The following is a 19,687-nucleotide window of genomic DNA, read 5'->3' as shown; positions in this document are numbered from 1 at the left end:
TCACACTCTCGGTCTTCTGTAGATACATCTGTAAACTATAGTGGAGATCTAGAGACTTCTATGTTGCCCCTTCCTGGGTGTTTATATTTGGGAGAAAGGCTGGCAGAACAATTGGCTCATTGTTATGTAACGCTGGAACTACTTTAGGCAATAACTAACTGCAATACTGGTCTAAGATTTACAGCTTCCTTTAAAGGAGACATATAGGATAAATGAAAAAAACCCCTAATTTTGTAGGCAATTATAAGTAATATATGGTGTTGCTTTTACATGGGGATAAATTACTTTGAATGTACATTTAAAGTTACCTATAGGTCATATTGATTGATTATTGCTGAGAGGTCTGTTTGTGTAAGTAATTGTTAATTGAAGTTCCTAAACCTGACTGTTTTCTCAACATGACTGTCCCATCTCAGCCGGTCAGTTAAAGTTTATATAACTAATACGGATTCCTGCTGCACAAGTATGGCAGCCCCCTCATGTAAATGCACTGGGCAAATCAAATACTTTATGGCAAAGTAACATGGAAGGCCAATATTAAAAAAGGTTTTACTTTCTGGTATCAGTATCTCTTTAAGGCCACTAATAGGACAGTACTGTGTCACATCCCACAACGTAGCCTGATCTAACGGCTCAAATGGTGTCACATACGGCTCCCTAAATTCAGGACAAGTGTTAAGCTCCCTGGTCACGGCTCAATCTTCTGCCTGTAGCAGCCGCCTTTGGCCTTGGGAACGAGCCCTCAGCTACTGCCGCCAGGTCTTAACTTGAGTGGAGCAAAGCTCCTGTGTCCTTGTGTCAGCAAGTCTGGTTGGAGGCAATCGCCATGGTGGAGCTGCCGACATATTAAAGGGATACTGTCATGGGAAAAAAACCTTTTTTTCAAAATGAATCAGTTAATAGTGCTGCTCCAGCAGAATTTTGCGCTGAAATCAATTTCTCAAAAGAGCAAACAGATTTTTTTATATTCAATTTTGAAATCTGACATGGGGCTAGACATTTTGTCAATTTCCCAGCTGCCCCCAGTCATGTGACTCTGATAAACTTCAATCACTCTTTACTGCTGTACTGCAAGTTGGAGTGATATCACCCCCTTCCTTTCCCCCCCAGCAGCCAAACAAAAGAACAATGGGAAGGTAACCAGATAGCAGCTCCCTAACACAAGATAACAGCTGCCTGGTAGATCTAAGAACAACACTCAATAGTAAAATCCAGGTCCCACTGAGACACATTCAGTTACATTGAGAAGGAAAAACAGCAGCCTGCCAGAAAGCATTTCTCTCCTAAAGTGCAGGCACAAGTCACATGACAAGGGGCAGCTGGGAATTTGACAAAATGTCTAGCCCCATGTCAGATTTTAAAATTAAATATAAAAAAATCTGTTTGCTCTTTTGAGAAATGGATTTCAGCACAGAATTCTGCTGGAGCAGCACTATTAACTAATTCATTTTGAAAACAATTTTTTTTCCCATGACAGTATCCCTTTAAGTGTAAGTTAAGTACATGCTATCCTCGGCCAATTAGAATGGTTAATATCCCTTCTTGTTGGATCTTGCGTATTATCCTTGGCAAAAGGGCAAGTGGGGGAAAGGAAGACCTTGTTGAAAATCCATGGTATGACTGACGCGTCTACATATGCTGCCCCCGGGTCCTGTGACCTGGCACAGTATGTAGGTACCTTGCAGTTGTGTTTGGATGCCAGCACGTCTATGTCCCGTATGTGTATAGAAAACCAATCCGCACACACACTGGTTAATGCATCCCCTTTTATTTAGCCACCAAACATTCAACGTTCCCTTCATCAGGATCCAATTCTTAGTGCAGTAGCCCATTTAAACCCAACTTCCCACGCCTTCTTTTCCCATCATGCAACTCTCCACAGTATTTAATCCTTATGCGGAATACAGGAATACTTATTAATCAAATTTTGATAAAAACTGTTTACAAAATAGTCATCTTCCATATCAAAGTGTCCAAGTGCAATAAATATTGTGTATAAATATTGTATCTAAAAGCTTTTTAACAAATTCACATCCATTGACACCTTATAATATTTGTATAACACATGGAATTTTATAATAATACCTTACTGCCCTTGGAATTTTCTAGTTACCCTCAATATTCTTCGTTATCACTCAGCAGTTCTTATCTGTAAAAAATAGAAACATGTAAGAAGGTTAAAAAGTTCTCTCTCATAAGAAACACGTATAACTAAAATTCTCATTAAGGCCCTTTGGTGTAAGTGTTTTTAACTGCCAAATCCAAAAAGCCTCCCGTCTTAATAACGACCTCTTATCTCTCACCTTTCTGCCTGTTGCCATCTGAGTTGTGCAATGTTATGTTTTGCCTCCAAAAAATGTTTTGCCAGTCAGGGCCGGATTTACATAGTAGGCGCCCCTAGGCCCACTACCGGTTGTCACCCCTGTCCCCTCTAGGGGGACAGGAGCAATGGGGATCGGCAAATTGGGAAATTTATTAAATTATTGTATCTCCAGCGCATCCCCAGTGTTTTTGAACAAATGTGGGTGTGGTTGGGCAGCATGCCGCCCCCCTAAAATCCTGCTGCCCTAGGCCCGGGCCTAGGTGGCCTTTCCACAAATACGGGCCTGTTGCCAGTAGGGTTTCCTTTTTAAATTTCTCTTTCTTCTGACCTATAGTAGCCCCTTCACCTTCCTCTTCAGGTTTACAATTCCTTATTCTACTCTTATGTTCGTTCATCCTAATTTTGAAAGCTCTGGAAGTCTGACCCACGTAACATAGGCTGCACGGGCACTTTAATAAATACACAGCCCCCTCTGTATCACATGTTGCGAATTGTTTCAATTTAATATTGTGGCCCAGGGTGGGGTGTTGGCATATTTCCCCTTTGATAACCCCATTGCAATGCCCGCACTGAAAACATGGATAAGTACCTTTCCTATTGGATTTTAGTTTCTTTACATTTTTTCTAAAATTAGTTCTGGTGAGCCCATTAGCTACCGTATATACTCGAGTATAAGCCGTCCCGAGTATAAGCCGAGGTACCTAATTTTACCTCCAAAAACTGGGAAAGCTTATTGACTCGAGTATAAGCCTAGGGTGAGAAATGCAGCAGCTTCTGGTAAGTTTCAATCAAAAAATGTAGGGTTTCTGCTCCCATTGGAGGTGCCGGCGTCTCGTTTTTGGATGCCGGCGACCATTCTTGGACGCCAGCGAATATTCTTGGAGACTATTCTTGGACCCTGGGGACTATTCTTAGAAGCCTGCGACTATTCTTAGACGCCGGCGACCGTTTTTGAGATTGACCAGAGTGTAAGCCGAGCTTGAGTTTTTCAGCATATTTTGGGGGCTGAAAAACTCGGCTTATACTTGAGTATATACGGTATATTTTTTGTAGCTAAAAAAAGTTTACCAAAGGTTTTATCCCTCTGTAAAATTGGCCAATGCTGTAATATAGTTTTTCTAATAAAGGCAGAGTGTGGGCCAAAAGTAGTTACAAAAACCATATTTTGTTATTAATTTCTTTTTTCTTAGTTCCCAAAAGATCTTTCCTATCAATGGCCATGACCTCATCTTTTATAGCCTGCAGTTTCTTTCCTCCATAACCCCTCTCTTGGAATTGCTTTACAAGCCCTTTTGCTTGACTTTTATATAATTCATTAGAGGAGGTGATTCTTCTGGCACGTATAAAGTGACCCCTACTGGATGGAAACTATCCTTCCGTAGGAGATTGTTCCTATCTGTTAATTTCTTTTATAGGTCTGTAATAAACCTTCCTTCTGAATATGTAACCTGTACATCTAGATAGTTAACTGTTAGGGGGCCCTTAGTCATAGTAAATTAAATTAGGATTAGAGAAGATGTACATCATGAACTTGGTATGGCAGAAACTAGTGAAAGAGAAGTTTGTTGTGATGTCACACAAGTAGCAGGCGGCCTGAGCAGCTCTAAAGGTCTGTGTTTGGAGCAGGGGATAAATGAGGCAGGCTGGGAAACAGACACAGATAGCTGCACAGCAAGGGTTACACGAGTCAAGGTGGCCATAGACGTAACAATTACGATCTTTCCAAGAAAGATCATTGGTTTCAATACACACGTGTAGAGCTGAATGGTCAGATATACAGGTACAAACAATAGAGTTCTACCTGTATCTGACAATTAAGCACTAACAATGGCCGATGTTTGGGTTCCTTCAAAGGCACCCAATCAAAATTTTCCATCAAGTCTGATTAACGAGCCGACCGATATTCATGTCTTCTGCCAATATCAGTCACCTCTTTTTCCACCATACGAAAATTTATTTCGTACAATATTATCTGTGCGTCTATGGCCACCTTTAGCCACTATGAAATTCCCGGAGCATTTGGTTAGTGGTCATTACCGGTCTGAAGCTCAGGGCACAACACACCAGGGCCCCACCATTGGCTCAGAGACACTTGTAATTTAGTCACTGTAAGAAACTCTATCACTGCTGAGCACCAGACTGTTAGCTGGGGAAGTCTGGGTTGAAGCAGCAGGAGCAGTGTATTAACTGTGTAAAATCTACATCAGGCATGGAAAAAAAAAAATGAACTTGGTGAGGCAGTTATGAAGTGTATAGAGACTATAGAAATTTTGTTTATTGATGGAGAACTCATCCACTGTCAATTTCAATATAAAGAATTTATTTTCCTCTTTCCATGACAAGTCATTTTTCTCCCCACTGGTGCTCTAACTCTCTACTCTAACAACATAGCATTCTGCTGTAGCACAGGCCCCTCACTGCACTAACACATCACTCTTCTGCAGCATTTTATTTGCTTTCCACAATACACTAATGAACTAAAATCACCCCTAAATCCACCTCTTCCACCCAGCTATTGCACTAAAGCATTCGTTATTTCAGCACACAAGCTTTCATTTTCATCTGGCCACAAGTGATGTCCCTAATTCAATTTATTGAATTAATTCTGTGAAAAATGAAGCTAAACCATATCCAGCTAAAGAAAAAAATCACATGACTGTTCCCACCAGCTCATTTGAATACGGAGGGATGATGTACAACATCTTCCATATTTTCTGAACAACACAGTATCATTATGGCAGCCAAACATAAGCAGACGGGTAAAATCATCCGATTGCAAGCAGTACAAACAAGAAGCAGAATTGCTCTACAAAGTTTCATGCAATTTATCAGTGTAGCTTTAATTCTACCCCAAATGTCACCTGCATTCCAGTAAAGACTTCAAAGTACACACTCAAAATGTAACTTGTTTAATGGGTGAGGAATTTACAAATACTGTTAAAATGCACAAGCGCACAGCGGAGGTAATACAAATTCAATATATTCAGAAAGAATCCATAGGACACATCCAGACATACAAAATAAAACATGAAAAAAAAAAAAAACTGTAGAAATATCATGGTGGTCCCGGTCAATAAGGCCTGTCCCTTCTGTCTTGTCTGTGATCTCCCCTGGGGTGGCAGAAAAAAAAAAATGATATACAAAGTCTTACAAAAAAAGCATTGTATGCAAACAACACGCGCTGCATGAAGCACCATTACAATTACCTGGAATCCATTTTCCCTGGTCCATATCCTCCACGATCTCCACCTCGGCCACCTCTGAAGCCTCCCCGGTCACCTCCCCTACCTCTGAAACCTCCACGATCAAAGCCACCACGGCCACCTCTTCTTTCATCACCAAAACCACCTGCAATTACATCTTGTATGAGAAACAGGAAGACACAAAACACACAAAAAACCCTTTGTCTCAAATGAAAAGATACTGACCACCCATGTGGGAGCCCCCTGGACCACCAGGGCCTTCAGGCTTAGGAGCCTTACACTGGTTACACTCATTTCTCCATGAGAAGTTCATGTTCTCACAAGTCCTGCAAAGAGACAAACAAGTTAGCCACACATGTGAATAGATACAAAAGACTGAAACATTTCTGAGCTGCCTATACTTACGGGTTGGGGCATTTCCAGTCTCCAGCTCGCTGTTGGCCTCCTCCACCACTTGGGTATCCACCACTACCTCCCCGGCTGCTGCTTCCTCCAGGGGGGCCACCAAATCCGCCACGTCCCATGGGTCCTAATTAAGGTGCAGTATTGTGTTATGCCTTTACACACCCACATTGTGAATACATGACATTATTGGCTGTATCACCAGTAACATTACACCTCTATTTCAACACAAGGGCACCATACAGTAAAGGCAACCTCTGTTAACTGCAAAAGCCAGTTATATCTCTAAAAGATAATCAGTTAATTATTGGTGTTTGCAAACAGGCAATTAACTCACCACCACGTCCTCTGCCTCTTCCATTGCCACCACCTCGGCTATTAAAATCTGCTCTTCTTGTAGCAAATGACACTTTAATCGGATTGCCAGAGAACTCTTTGCCTAGAGATAAATGTAATACTTTGCTCATAATCTGTTGCATTCACATTACCTTAATTTTCAGAATTGGTAATTTACATCGCTCACCTGTCCCATTGTATGAAAACTTACTCTATTAAAATTAAAACCCACAGCCGTGGGTTTCGACTTTCAAGTAACATTTATAATTTTATAATGGCTACAAAAAAAGCAACTCACCATCAAACCAATCAATAGCGGCCTTGGCAGATGGTGGGTCATCAAAGGAAACTGTAGCTTCTCCTTTCAGTTTGCCAGTTTCACGATCTGTATAGAGATTAATCATAGGCTGGCCAGTCTTCTTGTTAATCTAGGGAGGGAGATAAAATTAATGACTTTACTATCTTTCCAATATTCCTGAAATGAACGGTCTTACCTCTAAGGTCATAAAAAGCCTTAGACAATAGTCTGTCATTTATCACTAATTGGCATTGCTTGTTGCACCTAAAAACCTACTTATCAAGCATTTCAGTTAAAATGGTTGTTCATCTGTAAATTAACTTAGTATGATGCAGGGAGTGATATTCTGAGAAAATGTGGTTTGAGTTTAGCTTTTTATTCAGTAGCTCTTCAAACTGCTGTTTCAGCAATGTGGTTACTAGGGGCCAAATTCCCTAGCAACCATGCATGAATAAGAGACTGGAATATGAATAGGGCAGGGCCTGACTAGAAAGAGGAGTGATAAAAAGTAGCAATAATGTTTAGCCTTACAAAGCATTTGATTTTAGAGTGACCCCATTTGAAAGCTGGAAAGAGCCAGAAGAAGGCGACCGCAAGTAATTAAAAAAAAAAAATGCGGCTCAAAGCATTATTAGAGCTTACTACTGTTGACAAGTTTGGCCACACGTGTATGCTACTGCTGTGCTAACTACAGAGCATCCATTTTCCAACGTGATGAATAGCAAATCTATTGGTAGCCATGGCATACAAATGTCCGTCACTATCATTTACTTTACTCCTCTGTAAGTGTAAGTGTTTGCAGCTGCCCATAAGATTAAGCTCAGACATACCGATACCCATGAACATGCACACTGCCTTTTACAATAAACCCAGCTCATTGAATTAGGGGTGACGCCACATGGCATTTAAAAACCCCTAGCATAGCAGAGTAAAATTAATCACCCTAAACAATTATTCCAAATCCAGCAAAATTAACTTTAATTACACTATCAATTAACTGAGTCTTGTTTGTCAGTCTGGGAATTCATAATTATAACAAGCAGGCAGGAGCCATTGTGTGGACACTGTTATTAAGGCAAGTCTTGTATCATCTCAGAATTTTGTATGTGCTGAGTGGAGACCTGATGTCCATCCCCATCTCCTGGCTACATAATTAAATGGTTAAGAGAACTGGGGGAATGTAGGCAGAGCATTGACATGTAGGAAGTTCTGAATGGAAAGTGAAAGTAATTGCCTAAGGCATAGAGGAGGGGCAGACAATATTTGATTGACAGCCGAGATTCTTAAACGAGTTTACAACAGCTATGAATGCTTTAATAAAAATAGAATTTGGATTTAATGTTTTTAATATTTACTTAAATATATTTTCCAGTTTGGTAAGATTTTTTAATATGCCACTTAATGATGTAAATGTATCTGTTGCTTAAGTATTCATTTTGGGGGTATAGTTTTCCTTTAAGACAACCCCATACCTTGATGATTCCTATCTGCTTGAAGTAGTCGGCAACCGACTCAACTGTAACATTCTCTCCAAGGCCTTGCACAAAGATTGTGTTGTTGTCGGAGTTGTCTTGTTCATCTATAAAGGAATACACAATTTGTGATTTAAAATGCAATTTATGATATAAAATGCAATGTGCTGCACTGTTAAACACTTTCCAAAAAGTTTTAACAGTCAGATACTGACCCATCTCATGTCTGGGGGGTCCTCCACCTTCATGTGGTCCTTTTAAGAAAAACAGAGACCGTGCCATTTTAGAAAATGAATTTGCACTTTATGAAGAACAATGAAACCTAAAGCCCACACCCAAACATTCACAAAACACCCAGTCAGTTAAACATTAAGACACCGGATCCCAAATCTGAATGACACTGAAAATGACTGTCTTATAACACATTTGAGGGTAGCAGAAAACCCTTTGTATATGTAGCAAGCGGTATTGTGTAAACCTTATAGTCCAACACCGCACAAGCAATAGATGTGAACCATTGCAGCAGATAAATGATACCGTAATGTGTATTGTGAATGCTCATCCCTAGTTCAAGGTTATTTCCCGTTTGCACAATTCCTTGTTGCATTAGTGACTTTTTCCTAGCCATTTTACACGATTTAAAGTACTGCACACACTTCATTCCAGAATATAAACGGTTACATTTGCAGCATGCTAACTAGTGACCAGAAGGTATCACATACACCGGTATATGTACAAGCCACCTCTATACCAAAACCATTCATTTTTTTAGCCGCACCACAAAGTTCCTAGATTGTTACACTTCATCCACTTATAGTGAATTCTATTTACCAAGAACCCAATCTTAACATGGTTTGTAAGTGACCCAGTTCACATGCATGCAAATAGCACATCTGTGCTTGCCCTCATTAAACATGGTCCCTGCATCGGTCTCAGTGCACACCATAACGTTTGCTTTGAAGTCTGATGTAACCATTTATTATTGCACTGACACAAAGTTACCTACACCGGAATGTTCACAATGGAGTATTCCAGTTAAAACACCCGGTGCTTTATGAATGGCTTTAAATGGAAAACAGTACAGGAGTTTGGGTTTGATATTTTGAACTCTTCACTTACCACCAAATTTACTGAATCCTCCCCGTTCACCACCGCTGAGAAGACAATTAGGAGAAATTGAAGTTTTTGTTTGTGTTTCCCGAGGCTACAGTAGTTTTCTTATTCAGCAACACACACCGTGTCTGGGCGTGCCAGCACTCTGTACAACTAACACACTTGCTTCTTTCATTATTTCCACTGCTACGATTTGTGCTACATTGACTCCTTCTTCGATTCTAAGCCATTTTATGGCAATCTTGAAATTACACTTTTCTCTTAACAATTAACAGAAATTGTGTGACACCTTTTCTTTCAGTGGCAGTTCATTATGGTTGTGTATACCAAGTTTTGTTCAGAATAACCTGAGTACCAAGGAGTTTTGGGTTTAGGTACTTTGGGTACCTCTAAAGAAATCTTAACACTAAACTTATAAATATTGTGCTGATAAAGCTACTGTGAAAGCTGGCGAGACACCTTGAAAACCTGTAGCACATAAAATGCAGAGTTTGTTAACATAAAGCAAAGAGCAACAAAGCAAACAAGATTTGTCAGTTGTATTCCTAACCCTGCAAAGTCTACTAGTGCATACTCACCATACGCCAGCAATAGTGCAGAGACCACTTTGGCAGAGCAAGTTTACTACACTGCTACTATCAGCACATATACACACTTTACACAACAACCCCACCCCTTGACATGACTTTGAAAGACAGCAACCTAATTCATACTCTAGTTTGCAAAGAAATGTTTGTTTGGTATGCAGCAATCCACCCAGTACAGTTGCATTACCCAGGCTCTCCTAACCTTTATTTCAGCTTGAGAGATTCAGCATACCATTTAAAACCATAGAATACAGTGCTGAATTGCACAGGACTCTTAGAAACCCAACCTGCCTGCCTTATTCTTTTTTTCTTCCAAATGACCATAATGCTTTTAGTAGTACCTTTCTCATACATTTTATCAGTAGTGTAGATGGACAGACTCAGAACCTACTAAACAATGTGGCATGAAAACACCTTCCTCTCTTTACACCCATGAGTAATAGTTGTCAGTGCTTAGGAATCTGTTTACAAACACTAACCACGAGCCAATGGCATGAGACTGAAGACTCACTGGCCCCAGTGCATAGTGATATATTCTCAATTTCATGTTCAGCTGAATACATCACAATCCAGAACAAACGAGAATTCATTCAAAGTGCTTCCAAAACAGACCACTTTATCCCCAAACACTCACACCTATTATTTCTAACTTCCCCCGGCAAAATACCTACCCCATGCCTCCTCTACCACCACGGCTGCCCCTTCCACGGCTGTCAAAGCCACCTCCACCAGCTCCTGCTCGCCCTCCAAATCCTCCACGTCCCCTGCCTCTGCTGTCTTGTCCTCCATAGCCACCCTGATCAGATCCACCACCATAGCTTCCACTGCCCGCGGAAGGAGAGTCCTGATTATAACCACCAGCTGCAAAGAATCAGACATCAGACACTGCAGAAATAGATTAGACAAACGATTTTAACACTACACCTCTATAAATGTAAACTAGCAATAGAATTAGCATGCATTTTGTTGGAAGAGGAATTGACAGCTCATTGCTTTACTTTTGATTTCTCACCTCCTCCACCACTATACGGTGTTTGTTGCTGGCCATAGCTCTGAGGTTGGTTGTAGCTTGACTGCTGCTGTCCATAAGAGCTTGGCTGCTGCTGACTGCCGTAACTACCCTGACCCTGTTGGCTCCCATAGCTGGACTGCTGTTGACCTCCATAGCTGCTCTGCTGACTTCCATAACCACCACTTGGCTGCTGTCCATACCCACCACTTTGCTGCTGCTGGTAGGTAGATGACTGGGAGCTCCCACTGTAACTAAATAAATTACAAAAATTTAGTTTCCACTTATATGTATAATTCTATTAGCAACTGAAAGTGTGCATCCATGTTTTGTAATGAAACTCACCTTCCTGTGTTGCTACTGGCTGGAGGCTGCTGTGAGTAGCTGGAATAAGATGACTGGGACTGCTGCTGTGGCTGCCCACTGCTATAAGGGGACGTAGAGGATTGGGAATTTCCATAAGCACTAGACCCATACCCTTGTGGAGTTGACTGAGAACTATATCCAGCTACAAAGAAAAAGGTTTGCTTTTAAGGGTCAATGGAAAATAAACATAACGTTTTAGGTGAAGAGTAAACACATGTATTCTGTGAACAAGTTTGACTAAATATTGCTTCTGGCTTAATTTGAAATGCATCTCAAAACTTACTGGACAAATCCTAAAACAGTGAGCTGTTCTATGCATGTACCTCAAAATCAAAAATGTGTATGCTTATAAAATGACAACTCACACATTAATACTATAAAATGTGGCCCAATCTCTAAAACATGTTTCAATAACTGCAATGCCTTGCAACAAAGTATAATCACATCTTTTAGTGCTACTAGATCCCACGCACATGGTTAGATCACATAATGTTACATACAGCTCTGGTCTTGACCATACGAAGCACTGTAGCCACTCTGTCCATACGAGGAGCCACCTGCAGATTGGCTGTAGCCAGTGTAACCTTGCTGGCTGCCCTGCTGCTGACTATAACCCCCCTGGCCTGCTTGGGAGGGGTATGCCCCATACCTAAAATACAAAGTCAAATGATTAAAAGGAGTATAGGATATAGGATAGGATATAGCAAAAAAATGGTTTGTAAAAGCTATAACAAGGATCAAGACATATATAAGAATGGTTCTTACCCTTGGCTGGCTTGTTGTGGGTAATCTAGAAAAAAAAAAAAAAGTAAAACTGCATTTAACATTCAGTATAAGTAACAAACAGAAAAGGATCCTGTGTGACAGGCGAAAAAACACTTATTTATGCAAAACAGAGTGTTACCCACAGCTAACAGCAAATTCCTTATTTAAATCAGGTATGGGATCCCTTACTCAGAAACTGAGGTTTTCTGGATACCGGTAACTAAATTGTTATCATTGCAAAGATGTATAACAAAGTTACAAGATGGTGACCCCTTGTGGCCAACTTTGAAAGCATAAATCATTTGTTTGATTAGGTTTGTGGTGCAGTAAGTTCATGTTTATGTTTTGTATACAAAATATAGCATTTCTGGATTTATTCTATTTTAGACTTTACTTCCCCTTTAACATGCCAACTAGATGTATATTTTGCCATGGTTCTGCTTGTAAATGGTAAATTCCTCTTAGTCTGCCCCTTATACAGTCCACCAATCACTTATTGCTTAAAGCGATACAGACACATTCCTATAAAAACATAGGAATGTATCAGTATCAAGTAAACGCTGCACCCGGAATAGTTCCCCGCAAAGCCCCCCCCCAACCTGTGTGCAGCAGACCGACTGACACCACTAACAGTTCTTCCGCGTTGCTTCAGTGATGCTGGACGCGCAGCAATTCTTCCATAGGCTGAAGTAATGTTTTCATTCGTAATCAGCCTATGGAAGGATCACACCGCCCACAGCCCAGCGGCACTGAAACAGTTCAGAAGATCATTTAGCAACGTTGGAGGGTGGGGTGAACACAGGTTTACGGGGGCTGCTGCAGCTTTGAGGGGAATGATTTACTTGATACGGACACGTTGCTATGATTTTTATAGGAATGTGTCAGTATCACTTTAAATAATGCTTAATCCCTTGTTATTAATGCACTAAATATTGTATTTGACCCCTGTGCTTATATCCTTTCACTACTTGAAGAAAAAGTTGCTTTAACAAACTTTCCTGATTTTTACATTTTCCTGGCTCCCTGAAAAACATAAAATAGGGGTTCTGCTGTATTTAAACGTATTTCTAAACTTAAAGGGTTTGTTAACCTTCAAACACTAATCAGTTCAGTTGTTTTCAGATTGTTCACCAGAAAGACTTTTTCCAATGACTTTCTATTTTCTGTGACTGTTTTTCTAATAATGAAGTGTAAAGTGTCATTTTTCATCTTCTAAAGCAGCTCTGGGAGGGCTTGTCGGCTCTTTAACTGTTCTAAACTGATACATTTAGTGGACACATTTCTTTTCTTTGTCAGTTTCATTACAGGCAGCTGTTAAAATGATACAATAGTTGCTAATACTCCAGAGATTCTGCTGAGAAATGGATCAACTCAATGTAAAATTGTAACAGTTTAGAGTCTGTAAACACCAGAGACACAAATGTGTATGGATGCTGGGTCTTCATTTGGAGGGATTGAACTTGACAGACTGTCTTTTTTCAACCCGATTAAACTATGATTACTATGCTTAAAACGAGACATATAGGATAAATGGAAAAAACCCTAATTGTGTAGGCAATTGTGAGTAATATCTGGTGTTGCTTTTACATGGGGCTAAACATTAATATTATCTTTAAAAATAGCCCCTTTATTGGAGCTCCCTATAGATGTTCTCTGGTCCCTGTCTGTGTTTCAAATGAGGGGTGGGCGTGTCCTAACGGTCCCTGCCAGAAGCACAGTAGGAGGGGGACAGCCAATCACAGCCCTGCAGTCACACAAGCACAGACAGGCTTCAGTTCCCTATCAGGTCCTGCTAGCTGCTGATTGGTTCCTGTCCTACAGTGCAGTGAGCTGAGTGCACAGCCTGGGAATTCAGGGAGCAGCAAGTGGAAGAGAAGGGAGGGATTATTAGGGTTTTTGCAGAAATATTCAATAAATCAGCCTGAAACACTACTTTTTTAAGCACAATTCTTCTATATCTAAATGAGTATAATACATTGGTACATTCTTATTTTTTTTACGCAAAATGTCTCACAAATAACAGAAAGCGATGTTATCAACATTCCTCAGTCCTATAGGGTCGTAAGGTGGCCATACACGGGCCAATAAAAGCTGCAGACAGACAGAGTCGGCAGTTTATTGGCCCGTGTATGGGGCCCTCCAACGGGCTTCCCTGATTGATCTGGCCACGTTGATTGGACGGGACGGAACACGGACCGCAACTGTTCGTTGATGCGCTCCTGCAGCCCAACCGCCCATTTATCCATTGTTATGACCTGATCGTTGGGCACTAGGGCTCACAATCGGATCAGCCCGACATCACGCACCTAGGGTCGCCACCTTTACTGAAAAAGATTACCGGTGGGCATAAAAAGGGGGTGGTCTGTGATGCAAAAAGGGGCAGGGCCATGTGGTGTGCCGCAAAAGGGGCGGAGCAACATCGTATGGTAAGTTCAGCGCGAATTGGGGGCAGGCGAATGGCTTTTTTAAAGGGTATTATAAATTAAATTTTTAATACCGGCCCGGCAGGTGTCTTACTGGCTAGGCCTGTAAAATAACAGCTGGGTGGCAACTCTACGCGCACCTCAAGGTGGGCACATCGGGGAGAGATTCGCTCATTTGGCGACATCGGCAAACGAGCGGATCTCTCAGTGTATGGAGAACTTAATTCGTATGTGTGTGGGGGGGCGAGACATTTTACTACAAGGTTACTACACACGATTAGTCGTCCAGCGATCAGACGATTTATCCTGACAACAAGCTGCCCATAGACGCAAACATCCGATTTTCGGACCCGTGTGTGGAGTCCCGACATTTCTTTTACTACTTTATTTGATCTGAATGGTTAGTGGCAGCTCGGGAGATGGGAACGTCCGATCTTTGCGTCTATGAACGACTTAACAGAATGGCGCCGCCCCACACGCCCTGCCCGGACATAAAATGGCGCAAGGGGCGCACTGCGGAGACAAAATGGCGGCAACTGCGCATAAAGGCCAATGGCGGGAGGAGACGAGCAGCGGCGGGACTGAGGCAACTAGAAAAGCCGCGTGTTAATGGCAATTATTCGGGACATCATACAGACAGCGGACTATAAACTAAAGCAAAATAGTTCCAAGGAATTATCTGATCCCTACGTTGGAAACTGCCCTGTTTCAAGCGCAAAGCCCCACATCAGCACTAAACCCACGCAAACAAAAGCCCCACATCAGCAAACAATAGCCCCACACCGACACAAACACTAAGTTTCTGAAAAGCAATATAGTAGGGTTCCCTATACACGTACCGCCCCAAGCAGGGATATTAAATACAATGGGCGGATCATAAAGCAACAGCGCCCGTTCTTACCGTTGGCGGCCATGTTGCGGTATCGCTGATGTCCCGAAAGCACCGCCCACACACGTCAGTAACTCGCTTCCGTAGCGCACAGTGTGGCGGCGGTGTAGCTGCAGCCCCTTTATATGCACTCGGGACATCCCATTATGCAAACCAAAGGGGGTGGGGCTATGAGGAGTCGTATCGGAAATACCTTATTAACGAGCGTGAAACAGAGCTCTGATTTGTGATTATGAGCGTTATAACGTTGTATGTTGTGAAGAATAATAAAACAGAGAAGAGACATGTGGTAGTTGTGTTGCGCGTGTTTATGGTATGGCGCAGTAGCCAGTATATAAAGGGAAGTGCTTGTGTGTGTGGAGAGAGAGATGACGCTGCTGACTCTTCTATTTGTTTTTAAACACCTCATTCACTGAATTCTAAGCCTGGCTTCTGCATATGGGATTGAAATTGTCCCGCCAGGAATGTCATTCAAACAGGCCCTGGCGTATCAAGTACACAGAGGCCAAAGCAGCTCCCACCAGCCCAATAAAGTGACTGTCTGTCAGTGGTGTAACTACTGGGGGAGCAGGGGGTGCGATTGGGCCAGGGCCTCCCGGCAGCTCACGCGCTACTGCACACACGCAGCGGCAATTCTGCTGAAGCTCTTCAAAATGCCGCCCCCCCTTGCTGGCTTACCCATCTGCAGGGGAGGCATCCGAGGCAGGAACACTAGTGCGGAGAGCGCAACTATGTTCTCCCGTACTAGTTAAGCCGAATTCCTGGTTTCAAAACCGGAAATTTGGCTCTTAAAAGTACAGGAGCGGCTTTTTGCAGCCCCTAGAAACGTATCTGGTGCTGCCGTCTGAGGTGAGCCTCAGGTTGCCTCATTGGTCGAGCTCCCCTGCAAACACGTAGAAAACAGCGTCTGTCTGTCTGTCTATTATCTCTGTCTCTGTCTCTGTCTCTGTCTCTCTCTCTCTCTCTCTATCTATCTATCTATCTATCTATCTATCTATCTATCTATCTATCTATCTATCTATCTATCTATCTATCTATCTATCTCTGTCCTGTATGAAAAATCCAAGTCACAAGAGTGGAAATCAAGTAAATGCGAATACTAAACAGGAACTGCCCCCATACACTTGCTATAAGTCAATATTGTTGGGCTGGGCCTACACATGCCATTAACTAATAAGCATCTCAATTTAATAAACAGAAAGGCATTGGCAGCTGCTAGCAGAGAGCAGGTAGACAGCCATTGATTCCATGTAAAATGCATGGGCTGAGCAGGCACCAGAAGGACACCCCTAGGCTTAGGAACTAGTCACAATAACATGGCAGAAAATGCATTTGTCTGCTCCAGGTTGTGCACTGAACAAGCTGTAATATTACATGACAGAGAACACGGCAGGATTGCTGGATGGTCTATAATAAATAAATGGCTTTTCAATGCAGGCCTGGATTTGTGGAGAGGCCACCAAGGCCCGGGTCTAGGGTGACAGGATTTTAGGGGGCAGCAAAAAAGATTCCCTATTTCCCCATGGTCTCTCCTGATAGTAGTTGCCTAGTGCTGGCTGGAGGGGTCGGCACCTCTCCCAACAATATCTGATGAAATAAACGTGCAGGGGAGATCCCCGCTATACTAGCCTGCGGTGTTTGGCAAATTTTTGTGCAGGATTTTAGGGGGCAGCATGCTGCCCAACCACACCCACATTGGTACAGAAACACTGAGGATGCTCAGGACTACGATAGTTTTTTAAACTTCCCTTGCACCAATCCCCATTGCTCCTAAAATTTGCGTGTATAAAGGGGAGGGGACAGGGGCACCAAACAACAGCAGGCCTCTATGTAAATGCGACCCTGTTTCAGCTCTAATGCTGGGTGTATATCTAGTATCCACACAATAAAGCAATACAGGGCTGCTGTTTTGTGCTTGAAGGGGACGTACACACAGTCACATGACAGTACTAGGAAACAGTGTATTGTATTTCATTATCAGAAGCTGTTTTTTCTGAAAACTCTACACTTTCCAGCTTTTCAACTTTTCCCAGGACATTCTGGGTCACAGTCCCAACGTTTATCATGCCCAATTATGTCCCCCTAATACTCATTTTAGAACCACCCACTTTTCCACCCACTTCCTGACACTGTTGGCAAATCTCATATTAAGCTAGCCGCTTTTCTTATGCAGCTAATGTGGCCTTTAAAACAAATAAAGCTAACAATTTGTTCTACCAAGGCTGTGAATTGCCTAAACAACGTGAGAGGAATTTGTAGAATATGTGAAGCGTTCCGATGTTCTATTTACTACTCTTCTCTCCCCCTGTAGATGTTGAATGGTTTCTCCTCTCCAATTCATTCCAGTTTGCTTTTCCTTCAGTGTGCACAAGGGGAGGCGGGAGAGGAAGTGTTGCTTAGCAACCATGTGTGTGTTGGTCAGAGCTCTGACTGGCAGAGCTGCTTACAGAAATGGGATCCCTACACAGCAGCTTGTTTATATAAACTATAGTAGTACTTATCTGTTATCTACTGTGTATCCTGTGCTTGAATGGCTGCCCCCATGGCTACACAGCAGCTTGTTTATATAAACTATAGTAGTACTTATTTGTTATCTACTGTGTATCCTGTGCTAGAATGGCTGCCCCCATGGCTACACAGCAGCTTGTTTATATAAACTATAGTAGTACTTATCTGTTATCTACTGTGTATCCTGTGCTTGAATGGCTGCCCCCATGGCTACACAGCAGCTTGTTTATATAAACTATAGTAGTACTTATTTGTTATCTACTGTGTATCCTGTGCTAGAATGGCTGCCCCCATGGCTACACAGCAGCTTGTTTATATAAACTATAGTAGTACTTATCTGTTATCTACTGTGTATCCTGTGCTTGAATGGCTGCCCCCATGGCTACACAGCAGCTTGTTTATATAAACTATAGTAGTACTTATCTGTTATCTACTGTGTATCCTGTGCTTAAATGGCTGCCCCCATGGCTACACAGCAGCTTGTTTATATAAACTATAGTAGTACTTATCTGTTATCTACTGTGTATCCTGTGCTTGAATGGCTGCCCCCATGGCTACACAGCAGCTTGTTTATATAAACTATAGTAGTACTTATCTGTTATCTACTGTGTATCCTGTGCTTAAATGGCTGCCCCCATGGCTACACAGCAGCTTGTTTATATAAACTATAGTAGTACTTATCTGTTATCTACTGTGTATCCTGTGCTTGAATGGCTGCCCCCATGGCTACACAGCAGCTTGTTTATATAAACTATAGTAGTACTTATCTGTTATCTACTGTGTATCCTGTGCTTGAATGGCTGCCCCCATGGCTACACAGCAGCTTGTTTATATAAACTATAGTAGTACTTATTTGTTATCTACTGTGTATCCTGTGCTAGAATGGCTGCCCCCATGGCTACACAGCAGCTTGTTTATATAAACTATAGTAGTACTTATCTGTTATCTACTGTGTATCCTGTGCTTGAATGGCTGCCCCCATGGCTACACAGCAGCTTGTTTATATAAACTATAGTAGTACTTATTTGTTATCTACTGTGTATCCTGTGCTAGAATGGCTGCCCCCATGGCTACACAGCAGCTTGTTTATATAAACTATAGTAGTACTTATCTGTTATCTACTGTGTATCCTGTGCTTGAATGGCTGCCCCCATGGCTACACAGCAGCTTGTTTATATAAACTATAGTAGTACTTAATTGTTATCTACTGTGTATCCTGTGCTAGAATGGCTGCCCCCATGGCTACACAGCAGCTTGTTTATATAAACTATAGTAGTACTTATCTGTTATCTACTGTGTATCCTGTGCTTGAATGGCTGCCCCCATGGCTACACAGCAGCTTGTTTATATAAACTATAGTAGTACTTATCTGTTATCTACTGTGTATCCTGTGCTTAAATGGCTGCCCCCATGGCTACACAGCAGCTTGTTTATATAAACTATAGTAGTACTTATCTGTTATCTACTGTGTATCCTGTGCTTGAATGGCTGCCCCCATGGCTACACAGCAGCTTGTTTATATAAACTATAGTAGTACTTATCTGTTATCTACTGTGTATCCTGTGCTTGAATGGCTGCCCCCATGGCTACACAGCAGCTTGTTTATATAAACTATAGTAGTACTTATTTGTTATCTACTGTGTATCCTGTGCTAGAATGGCTGCCCCCATGGCTACACAGCAGCTTGTTTATATAAACTATAGTAGTACTTATCTGTTATCTACTGTGTATCCTGTGCTTGAATGGCTGCCCCCATGGCTACACAGCAGCTTGTTTATATAAACTATAGTAGTACTTATCTGTTATCTACTGTGTATCCTGTGCTTGAATGGCTGCCCCCATGGCTACACAGCAGCTTGTTTATATAAACTATAGTAGTACTTATCTGTTATCTACTGTGTATCCTGTGCTTGAATGGCTGCCCCCCATGGCTACACAGCAGCTTGTTTATATAAACTATAGTAGTACTTATTTGTTATCTACTGTGTATCCT

General features: G+C 41.9%; 1 protein-coding gene across 4 annotated transcripts; it reads right to left on the bottom strand.

Moving 5' to 3' along the window:
- Positions 1-5,216: 5,216 nt before the first annotated feature.
- Positions 5,217-15,341, bottom strand: MGC84691 (protein). Of its 4 annotated transcripts, none has more exons than XM_018240001.2 (15): positions 15,199-15,335; positions 11,875-11,899; positions 11,610-11,758; positions 11,089-11,251; positions 10,747-10,991; positions 10,406-10,595; positions 9,154-9,188; positions 8,250-8,288; positions 8,035-8,141; positions 6,563-6,692; positions 6,266-6,367; positions 5,932-6,055; positions 5,752-5,852; positions 5,530-5,671; positions 5,217-5,433 (listed from the first exon to the last, which is right to left on the bottom strand). In XM_018240001.2, the coding sequence occupies exons 1-15, from the start codon at positions 15,209-15,211 to the stop codon at positions 5,394-5,396; spliced, it is 1,605 nt and encodes a 534-aa protein (XP_018095490.1). In that variant the 5' UTR covers positions 15,212-15,335; the 3' UTR covers positions 5,217-5,393.
- Positions 15,342-19,687: the final 4,346 nt, after the last annotated feature.

Source organism: Xenopus laevis, chromosome 9_10L, assembly GCF_017654675.1.
Source record: "Xenopus laevis strain J_2021 chromosome 9_10L, Xenopus_laevis_v10.1, whole genome shotgun sequence".
Classification (NCBI taxonomy): domain Eukaryota; kingdom Metazoa; phylum Chordata; class Amphibia; order Anura; family Pipidae; genus Xenopus; species Xenopus laevis.
The sequence above is the reverse complement of the archived record's forward strand: the minus strand, read 5'-3'. Positions and strand labels throughout refer to the sequence as shown.